This window comes from Sinohyriopsis cumingii, chromosome 18 (assembly GCF_028554795.1).
Source record: "Sinohyriopsis cumingii isolate HCF-2022 chromosome 18, ASM2855479v2, whole genome shotgun sequence".
In the NCBI taxonomy this organism is placed as follows: Eukaryota; Metazoa; Mollusca; class Bivalvia; order Unionida; family Unionidae; genus Sinohyriopsis; species Sinohyriopsis cumingii.
In genome coordinates, this window is record NC_142978.1 from 27,492,342 (window position 1) to 27,504,088 (window position 11,747).

The window sequence follows — 11,747 nt, forward strand, 5'->3', positions numbered from 1 at the left end:
ACTTCACGTTGCCTAGTGACAATTCCATGGACATGTTTCCCAATAACACTTTTTGTTGTTACACGGCCAAATTACCTCAGGCCATCCAATTAGATCATGAAGCCCATTGGGAAGTGGCTTTGGTGGAAATAATTAACTCGACACAAGTTCTCAATATCCTTCCAAATCAATTTTTTTACGGTCGAAGTTCATGACGAGCAAATGCAAAAGTACTTGAATACCCATGTAGATTATATAATGAAAACACATAATGTACAAACTAAAAAATGGACATATCACTTGATAATTCCCCATGGCTATTATTTTAGCGGTCAACATTTGGTGAAGCCACCCGACAGTTAGGGTCCAACACCAGTCACGGCATTTTGTACGACGATTATGCAGGAAGTTATGCTTTGTGTGCTTTTCATTTCACTCCAGACCAAGGCAGCGAAGAGGGACATTTCCACCCTATAAAACCCGGCCAGATTCGTGTGGAACTTCAGTTTGCAAATCCACTACACCCAGATAACACATTGAATGTGATCCTGTATGCCTAATTCGATAATACGATATAAATCAACAGTTTGAGAGAAGTCATTCTAGACTATTAGAAGCGATGGAAGACTGTTATCACTCTTTGAATAGCGAAGAATCAATGGACATGGAATGGAAGGAGACCGAGGAAGTAGAACCCCAAGACAAAGACGAAAAGGGCATAGTCATGAAATCTAGATGTCCAGAACATGAACAACATTTAGTCCTGTTTTGCCAAACATTTGGCAGAAGAAAAAAAAGGAATTAATCAGGAAAGATTGCTAATGATGCCAAAACGATCATTCCAGTAAAATTCAACACGACAAATGTTTGATGATGAGTGAAGAAAAATAATTGAACGAGTGTATGGACGAAGCTTGGAGTCTCAACTGGGAAGAAACCGTGCTCCATCAGTAGTATAAAGACTTGCGTGAACATTCCTTTCCTCCATTGATGACTCTAGAGATCCATCGCATCGAAGCTCTCTTGGCTCAAAGTGCAGAGACAAAACGAAGAAACGGTTACTTGTCAGACATTTTCAAACAAAAGTTCAGGATTGAATTGATTACTTATCATTACCTGGGAAGAAAAACAAGACAAAAATGGATACCTGGGAACTTTATTACATTTCGAACCATAGTTCATACACTGCTTCTTGTAATCCTGTTGTGTGTGCTAAAGATGAACTGCCTCATCGCAAACCTCAAGACCATCAAGCTTATGTCATCAACACGGATGATAATCATCTCCCAGGAACCCACTGGGTAGCCGTCTACTTTCCCCGTGATGGCTGTGTGGAGTATTTTGATTCATATGGACTACTCCCTTTGGAAGACGATATCATTGACTTTAAGAGAAGAAATGCTCCTACGACACGATTCAATAATGTGAAATTACAAAATACAGATTGCATGGCGTGTGAACAATAGTGTGTGTATTTTCTTCATCAGCGCAGTCTTGGATATTCTTTCGAACATTTAGTGACTTATTTTGATCGTCACTCCTCTAGAAATGATGAGAAAGTAGATCGATGGTTTTGTGACTATTATGGTCATCATTTATTTTTAGCTAGGAAACGTAGATGTAGATCAATGGCCCAATGATTTCCAACAATGGAAGTCGAATTTCAGTTCACAACGTTGTTAATCTTGTCCAAAATAGATGGTTATCTGAAACAATGAATGTTGTTTATTGAATTGGTAATTTAAAAATTTGTTAATTATTAGTTGTTACTTATTTCAATAAAAATGTTGTTTTGAAAAAGAGACGTATGTCGTTTGTTTGCCATTTGTATCGTAAACCATGCTCTTTGACTTCTCTCTATCCCTCAAATCAAACTATTTTAGCGTTCCGACTCTAAACAGTGTAGGGACGTTTTCTAATGCGTCGGCGCTTGAACCATATAAAGCGGGGTAGTCTCCAGTCTGACCATCCATTGTTGACTCATCCTCCTATGAAGATGTGCTCAAGACTAGCCAAGTTGAACGAAGTTTACGTAAATTTCCATCGTATCAGGCCAAACCTGATACCAAAGCACGAAGAGATAGAGAATGTCAGAATGTTGAAAGTAACTGAAGACCTGATAGAAGAGCTCTTCAGAGACGAACTCAAGAAGGAGAAAGAAGAATAAACGGACAAGTACAGACTTCAGAAGCAGCAGAGAGAGAGAGAGAGAGAGAGAGAGAGAGAGAGAGAGAGAGAGAGAGAGAGAGAGAGAGCAGCAGCAGCAACAGCAGGAACCAGACAAAGGTTTTGTCGACTGCCGTGTAGACACAAAAGAGTTCTCATCCTCTTTCCGAAGAAGCAGACCCTCTCCTGTGGGAAAGCCTGCTACCAGACGGGGACGCAGTCTTAAACGATAAAAGATTTTCATCTCTCCTCTACCACAAAAAACAGCCCTTTCAGGGCTACCCAATACTCTAGAAAAGAGATGCTAATTCAATTGCCAATGGTACGTTAGTCAGTTAGAAAAACAGAAGTGCGTCTATAAGCACATTATTTCTTTTATCTTTGTTAGAAGTGCGTCTATAAACACTTCGTTTGTCTGACTTTGTTCGAAGTATGACTAAAAGCATTTCGTTTTCAGTAATTAATGTCTGTAAAGAAAAAGTGAGTGAGTGTTTCTTTTAAGTCCGCGTGATCCATATTTATTGGGGTAATGATATGGGCAATGTAAGTTTTGGTAACGGGATGTTTTCCTTCACGTCCGTGCTTGACAGATATAAAGGGAACGCTCGTCAGCCTGGCTACCCACCGTTGATTCATCACTATTGAAGAAGGAGCAGCAGACTCGAACAGCTCATCGAACTCCAGATTCACCTGGAATATGCCATGCGGTTTCTGGACGAGCTGACCATGGAAGCCTTAGAAGAGAGAAAAAGAATAGAAAAAGAAGAAGAGGAGTTGAAAAAGAAAGTAGAAGGGGAAACGAAAAGGCCGATCTTACCTCACCCGATCATGAGGCAGACAGGTGAAACCAAGCCTATGGTGAGGAAGCCTCCACAGGCAGCACCAGCACCAGCAGGACAGCCACAAGAGCCACAACAACCACTAACAGCAGTACCCCAACCTGGACCAGTACCACAGACACTAGCAGTACCACAAATCCGTAATCCACGGGTGTGGCATAGAAGACAAGAACACTTCAGAATCCCACAAACGGAAGAGCAAGAGCAAGACTGAACTGGGAGCAATATTGGAGCAGGAGATGTGTTTGTGGTGCAAGGCCTGGGAGATGCCGACATTAGTCAAGTGATTTTGGAGTTTTAAAAAAACAGCCCTTCTCATGGCTACCCGGATGCTCTAGATAAGAGACTTTTGAAGTTGCCAATTTGTGTTAATGTGGAGTAGTGTGGATGGTATATTAGGATTTGTTTTTGCTCCTTTCCGTGTGTAAATAGTATGGTTGGGATTAGTTTTTCCTCCTTCTCTTGTGTGGATAGTATATTGGTGATTACGTTTTGCTCCTTTCCGTGTGTGAATAGTAAATATTTAGGTTATTGATAGTATAATTTGGGTTTGATTTTCTCCTCACCTCTGTGTGGATAGTATATTATTGGTTGGTTTTTACTCCTTCGCGTGTGTGGATAGTATATTTTGCTTATGTTTTTTGCTTCTTCGCGTGTGTGGATAGTATATTTGTGTTTGGATTTTGCTCCTCACCTCTGTGTTAATAGTATGTTGTGGTTATTGATAATATATTTTGGGTTTTATTTTCTCCTTCTCGGGTGTGGATAGTAGATAATATGTAAAGTGAGTGTATGGATGTTTTCCTTCACGTCCGTGCTTGACAAATATAAAGTCAAAGCGTTCGTCGTTCCCGCCATTCTATACAGAATAAAAAAGGAGATGGCTTCAAACCACCTTAACAAATGAAGAAGTTACAAGACGTGCTCAACAATTTGGGGATGATAGAGCAGATGATAGTAAAACTTGACGAGGATCACTATTCGTATAACCCCCATAGAATTAAGATGGAATTAAATAATTTAAGAAAATTAAAGGAAATGATAAGAAAACTCCTTAAAGAAGAAAAGGAGAAGAAGGAGAATGAAGAGGAAAGAATAAGGATGAGTGAGTGGAATGAAAAGATAGAAAATGAAGAAGAAAATGAGAAGAGGAAGAAAGAGGAGAAGGAGAGAAAGGAGGAGGAAATAAATGAGAAAAAGAAGATGAAAAAAGTGTAGGAGAGAAAAAAAAAAGACAAAAAGAAGCTGTTGGAAGAGAAGAAGAATTTAGAACAAGACAACCAAAAGCCATTTTCAGGGCCACTCATATGTCTCGAAAAGAGTAGCTTTTTGCCTCAACATGTTTATTTTAGTGTGTTGCATAATTGTTTGTCTGTTGTATGTAGTCTATTGTCTGTGTTATATAAATCGAAGTCCCACTCTGCATTCCCGATTGAGGCCAGCCCCTTGCTACATTGTTACCAATCTTCAGTCCTGTGACGTCATCTTACCTGTAATGTATTTTCCCATTGTCGCTACACATATTAACGCTATACAGGCCCAAGGGTTGCGGTCTGTAATGTATTTTCCCATTGGCGCTATATCGCCCCACTATACTACGTCTAATTATGTCATGGTTTTAGTAGGAATGCGAGGAGAAACTAGAAAAGACATTAACATCAATTTATGGTAATAGGGTTATGATTGTGTATGAGGTTGCGAACTGACCATACTAGCTTAGTTGAGTGAATTACGATGTGTGTGTGTGTGTGTGTGTGTGTGTGTGTGTGTTTTATTAGATACGGAATTCTGTGTGTGTGTCCTATTAGATACGGATCGTCATGCCAGGTAAAGGATTAGCGTTGTAATAAATATTGTTTTTGTTACGTTTTGAACGGCACTTTAAGGAGTGAGTGTTTGTAATCACACTACTCCACACTCACTCAAATTGGCAACTTGAATAGTCTCTTTTCTAGAGTATTGGGGTAGCCCTGAGAAGGGCTGTTTCTTTTAAACTCCAGTTGCACCTGGTTAATGGTGACGTCTCCCAGGCCCGGCACCACACACAACGCATTCTCCAGTCATTATCCCAATAGACTGGTGCTGCGGAGTTTACGTAGGCAGTTTGTGTAGCCTCATCATTCCAAGCTTCAGTTTGTGGAACCCTGAAGACTTCCCTCTGTCTTCTCCTCCGCCAGACACGGGAATGATGTTGTTGTTGTTGTTCACGTGGTTGCACTCGCAACACCTACATTTTTGGCCGTATCATGCAGAGGAAATGGGAGCTATATGCATATCCCAATGGTAAACCGAGGCAGCCGACTAGGGCTGACCTGGGCTGGTCTAGCAGGTAAAATATAGTCGACAACGTGCTAAAAGTGGCTCTAAAAGAAAACTAAACTCATTATTACAAAGTTTAATGTTTGCCACATTCAAACGATTAATATACAAGAAGAAAGACGACAATATATCCTTCGGAAAATCAAAACAGGTTATATGGTATGCTTTCTGGCGCTTTTCCAAAAAGGTTCCAAAAATGCATTGGGTTACCTGGAAGTTGACGTCTACTTCTGTTAAACAAATGCCTTTATTAACTGTCCATTGTAATATTTTCCATTTATTTTCATAACTTTGGAGAAAATGAAACGTGTGCTATTTTATTTTTTCACATATTGGGTTTTCAAGAAGCATAACTGAATATAAAACGTTTAAATATTTTGTTATACTTTATTTGTAAGCAGCAATAATCTATGTATAATAGTATTCGTTATGCCATCTACGTATACTTGTATTTGTTATGCCATCTACGTATAATTGTATTCGTTATGCCATCTACGTATACTTGTATTTGTTATGCCATCCAATTATATGATTTGCAAGCAGCAATAATCTATGTATAATAGTATTCGTTATGCCATCTACGTATACTTGTATTTGTTATGCAATCCAATTATATGATTTGCAAGCAGCAATAATCAACGTATAATTGTATTTCTTATGCCATCCATTATATGACTGGTAAACAGCAATAATCTACTAAGAAAGTGCAGTTCTATTTAGATAAGCGTAGCAGAAAAGTGATGCACATGCGGTAGAAAGTACAGTTCTATTTAGATAAGCGTAGTAGAAAAGTGATGCACATGCGACAGCAACAAAATGCTAGTGCCATGTAGACCGTCGCGAATTCTTAGATCTTAGATGTCTTGCTCCACGATGTTATTTTGATGACATGATGGCTGATGCAAAATTTCCTTGGAGAAAGCTTACACTTACACATATTTGTTTAAATTATTTTTTTTTAAAAAGAGAGTACATTTATGTTCTACTTATAAAGTAAATTTAGTCTGACACACAGGCGAAAATTCCTGACCAGGTATTGTTGTTCCAGTGATGATGATATAAAGTTGATGATATAAAGTGTGTGTGTGTGTGGGGGGGGTCACCTTTGCCTAGCTAACTTTGAAATTGTGCAAAATAAATGGTCTTGATTTGACTAATTGACCATGCCAATAAATATATTATTGGTATAGATGGGATTATGCTAAATATGAAGAAATTTGTAAACAACCATAATTTGTAAACAACCATGTGTTATTTCTTTTCAAAGCTCACTATATATAAATATAAATATATATATATATATATATATATATATATATATATATATATATATATATATATATATATATATATATATATATATTTATTTATTTATTTTTTTATCCATGCAATTTAAACACACGACATGTACTTGAAGAACAATGGGTCCCAGCTACAACGAACTGTGTTTTACTCCAGTGAAAGCATACAATTTGAGGCTCTTTCGGCAATCCTGCACTTAGAACTTGTAGAACTTCCCCGTGTTTCGTCACTATGTGAAGACTGTTGTTTTGACTTCCTAGTATATATATGGTTTCATTCTCGCCAATATCAAGTCCACGCGGTATGATTAATTGCTCGTGTTGATACTTAAAGATGAACTTTCCATTTATCTCATAACAGTACACAGTGTTGGCTTGCGAACTAGACAAGTACACTCGAGTCCTGCTTGCATTGACTGCTATGTAATTAGCCATACCTTCGCCCTGCAGCATATGACGTATTACCTGCTTCATCCCATCGCAAGTCATAAAACACAAGCAGTGCTTCTTTTCAAGTCGATCATATCCAGATATTATCAGATGCTGTACGTCCATGGAGGCGATTCCCCAGCAATCAATGTTACACAAGACTGTCATGTCATGTTCTATTTTAGATCCCATGGACAGAAATATGATCTCTTTACTTCTTGGAATCGACACTGCTACCTGCCTGCCTTTTACATGACACACATCCCAGGGTTCGGTTGGAAGACTGCTTTCGGACAGGTACTTAAAGGAAGAATCATAAAAGAGGCACCGATTGTTCCTGCAGTCAATGAGAACCAGATCACCATTCGGCAGAAATGTTCCTCCAGTGATCCACTGTTCTTTTTTGCCGCCCGTGAGACTTTGTGAGTCAATGCTTTTTACCATTTCCACTTTGCATTCTTTTTTGCTCCCCACTCGAGTTAAAGAGGCTAGTAACATTTCTCTCGTAAACTGTGTATGCAAATGAGACCTGACGGACTGAGAATCGTGGCTGTTTTGGAAACAGACGTTGCAGTACAACTTATTGCAAAATACGCAATAATTTTCAGCTTCTCTATATATACATTTTGTCTTGCAGATTTCACACATCAGGTCCACTTTGATAATCCTTTCATCCAGGAAGTCGTTAATTGTTGGAAACAGGTCAACCCAGTCTTTTACTGGCTTTCCTGATAAAAGTTAGAGGAAAAGGGTTAGAAACTGTGTTGCAAGCTACTACATGCACCGTCTATACTTGTGAATAAGTCGGATATTACAGCAAACATCATAGACCTATAACAGTCATGCGTCGGCAGATAAGGGACTATGTTATTTTTTCATATGGTTAATCCAAGTAAACTGCATTAGAAGAGATGGGGTCATTTGGACGATCATTAAAACGGTTCATCTTATCAAATGAGTTAAGATAGATTGGAGAGCATTCCTGGACGCAAGCAAATGGTATATCACCAAAAAAGGAACTGTACCATTATATAGACGAAAAATGTTAAGATTGTTTAAAATTCTTTGTTAGAAATACAAAATTAAGACTATAAAATAGAACAAAAAATGTATGAAAATACATTTCTTTTCTTTTTAACCAGGATTTACATCTTTGCATGTGAGTGGTTTGATTCAGGTCTTGATCAGTTGTTGTTGTTCTAGGGTTTAACGCCATTTTTCAGCACAAGATAGGCTATACATGGCGGCCAGTATAAATGGTGGAGGAAGAACCCTGGAAAACCCAGGGAAGAACCACCGACCCACGAGAAGCTACTGGCAGGCTTTCCCACGTACCCACGCTAGCCGAGCCTTGGACTCGAACCCACGTAGACAGAGGTGAGATGGCAGTGATCCGGAACGTTGAGCGCTTTAGATCACTCGGCCACTCGGGGCCCCCAAGTCTTGGTCAGAACAGACTTATTTTTGTCAGACCGTTTAAAGCGGAGCCCAGCTTAAAACTTCGCTTAAGTTAATTATATATATATATATATATATATATATATATATATATATATATATATATATATATATATATATATATATATATATACTGATCTGGTGGCGACAATACCGAAAGTTTTTGTCTTATTCATGCAGTCAGATAGTCAGTCTGTCACGAACAACTTTGGTTCACAGCAAACCCTCTTTTTATGAATCTATATGTTTGTCTACTTGTCTACCTGTCTGTTTGTGTATGAATGAATAGATGGATGTGTGTGTGTGTGTGTGTGCGCGCGCGTGTGTGTGTGTGTAAGATCACACTCACAGTCTACACATCTGGCTAATTGTCTTTATGCTGTGCATGCATAAGAAAATATATCACCTTTCATAACCTCCATGCTTGATTGTCCATCTATCTGTCCGCATGTATGTATATATTCTTGCTATTCAGTCAGTTTGCACTTCGGTAAATATGTATGCATGCATGTGCATCCTTTTTTTCATATAATAATCATACTAATTTTGAATATAATTTATTTGAAAATGAGACCTAATTAAATGGACATTTAGCACAACCATGGGGCATTGGAATAGTGACATCATATATCTAATTTTATTGTTAATGTACATGTAGATCAGGTAGGTAAATAAACGAAGAAAAATGGAAGGGAGATTGGAAAGTACATGTAATGGCGTAAGTAAGTAGGTAGATATATAAAGTATTTCCGGTTTAATATGCTGCGAAAATATGTAAGATAAAGGGTTAAAATACTTCCGCACTTCAAAATATTCATGAGTCGTTCGTATTACACTCAATTTTTTTTATCGCTTTCTCTATTTAGTAAATAACAATAGTAAATTCTTTTTATTAAGTTCAGTCATATTTAATCCTACGACAAACAACACGATCTGTAAAATTATTATTATTATTATTATTATTATTATTATTATTGGTAGTGGTGGTGCGTGTTACCTTTTAGAGGTGGGTATGTTATTATTCTGCAAATTGGACACTCAAAACCATCATTTTTCTGCCTGTTTGGCATATCCCTTATGATATGAGCTGCAAGACACTGATTGCAGATCGTATCCCTACAAGGCAGCTTCAGCAAAATCTGATATTCCTTCCCACATAATGGACACAGGAGTGGTTCTTTGTCCTTCGTGCCAGTTGTTTCCAAAGCATCCACTACAAAGTCCGAGCTCAGCTCACAATTTTCGTCATCAACAAAGTCAGAACTAAACTGAACCGAGAGAACAGATCCTGAGAATGTTTTTGAATGAGCCATGATCTTGCTTAGAAAGCTAATATCTGCACTTTAGTGTAAGAAAAAACAATGCCAAGAGTGGTAAGCTCTTCCGTATCTAAAAACGATTCAAAACCCAACAAGGAAGAAGAAAACCGTATGCATATCTTGAAACGTCAATACTCATTTTCAGCCAATGACAGTTAATGTAAACAAACGCCGCTGCAATAGAATACCGTCCCTTGACAAATACATATTATAGGCTTGCTGTGTTCCAATTCACCTGATATGAATTCTACTTTGAAATTTAAACTTATCATTTAGTGTCATCTCAGTCTTCGCCAAAGTGTATAACTTCAAATAGGTGTAATGTACAACTCAATAAAAATCTCAGGTAATATAACTTTATTGCAGTAGAATTTGGTTGATTTCCAAGCCACCTTCGATAACATCAACCTTGAACGCTTTTTATTTCGTTCAGTTGCTACGGTTTTATTAAAAAAAAAAAAAAAAAAAAAAAAAAAACAATAATGGGTACTACTAGAAATAAACAATTGTGCAAAGAATCATGAAATTCTTCCAGTTCATTGTTGTTTGGTGGGTTCAGTCCGGCATAAAGATGGTTAGTAGGTGCTATTTTAATATTCGCACATGGAATGCTGCAAGTATTATGTCAAATGCCTTTTATCTTAGTTACTATCAGCTCAATGAATAGATACATGCGGCATTTCTAAATGTTGGCTATTTTAAGAACAACTACTGTTCTTGAACTGTATAGATACTAACTATAAACCTACTGTCACTGCTGACTAGGATACGTAGAAAAGGGATGTGTTGTTGTTGTAGGGTTTAACTCCATTTTTCAGCACAGGATAGGCTATATATGACGGCCAGTATAAATGGTGGAGGAAGAACCCGGGAAAACCCCGGAAAGAACCACCGACCCACGAGAAGCTACTGGCAAACTTTCTCACATAACCACATTAGCCGAATCCGAGACTCGAACCCACGCAGGCAGAAGTGAGATGGCAGTGATCCGTAACGGTGGATAAAGGGTGTGTGGCTATTGTAAGTCATATCAGGTACAATAATGATATCGCTCTTTCAGAGATTGATTATAATCGCATTGTTGATACTAGATTAAGACTAGATTGGGGATGGGTATTGGTGGTGGTGGTGGGGTCATTTTTTTTCCATTCAAGTTTAAACGCCTGGCCTGATAAAATCAGGGGAATAGAAAGCTTTTTAAAAAACTTATATCATTAAAAAAAATTCCATATATTCTTATAATGTTACTTCTCATCCGCTTCAACCATTGATCAGGGGATGTAATTTGTGTAAGCTAATCTATAACCACGATTTATTTCCCTCCCTCTCTTCTTCTAAAATTTTTTTTTGTTGAGGGGAGGGTAATTCTAAAATTAATTTTAAATTTTAAAAGAATTGTATAAAGCGTCACAATCCGTGTACGTAACATCGTTAAGTAATGAGATATTCAAATGTATCAATCTTTTTAAAGTCACATTAAAAAACAAAATAGGTCATCTTCCTACCGGAGTCTCGTGTAGAAATGCACACACAGCTATAACAAACGAATAATCAGAGGAAATGATGGAGTAAATACTTGACTGAACTGTAGTATAAGATAAGAATCACAAACAGTAGAAAAATAAGTTTTGACGATTCATTTAACTTTCGCCTGCAAAAATTAAAGGTACAAATAGTAGAGAGAAATGTACAAACAGTACATAGAAATGGCGGTTACTGGCAATGTGCAACTTAGCTATGCCATGTTTACAGAACTGTGGATGGCGAGCATGTGCGGGATATAAGTTACTCTAGTTGTTGTTGTTGTTCTAGGGTTTAACGCCATTTTTCAGCACAAGGTAGGCCTTACATAGCGGCCAGTATAACTGGTGGAGGAAGAACCCTGGAAAACCCATGGAAGAACCACCGACCCACGAGAAGCTACTGGCAGGCTTTCC

The 11,747-nt window shown here is 37.9% G+C and overlaps 1 protein-coding gene across 1 annotated transcript; it reads right to left on the minus strand.

The window, feature by feature from the left end:
- Positions 1–5,364: 5,364 nt before the first annotated feature.
- Positions 5,365–10,878, minus strand: LOC149776276 (uncharacterized). The gene is made up of 2 exons (XM_089942713.1): positions 9,489–10,878; positions 5,365–7,761 (listed from the first exon to the last, which is right to left on the minus strand). Exons 1-2 carry the CDS (start codon positions 9,802–9,804, stop codon positions 6,683–6,685), a joined length of 1,395 nt encoding a protein of 464 aa, XP_089798839.1. The 5' UTR covers positions 9,805–10,878; the 3' UTR covers positions 5,365–6,682.
- Positions 10,879–11,747: the final 869 nt, after the last annotated feature.

What these genes read in the sequence shown, in the direction of transcription:
- LOC149776276 (XM_089942713.1), bottom strand. Translation starts at nt 9,804, where the DNA reads ATGGCTCATTCAAAAACATTCTCAGGATCTGTTCTCTCGGTTCAGTTT. An exon ending in AACATACCCACCTCTAAAAG is followed by an intron (nt 7,762 to 9,488) that starts GTAACACGCACC and finishes AACTTTTATCAG; the next exon opens with GAAAGCCAGTAAAAGACTGG.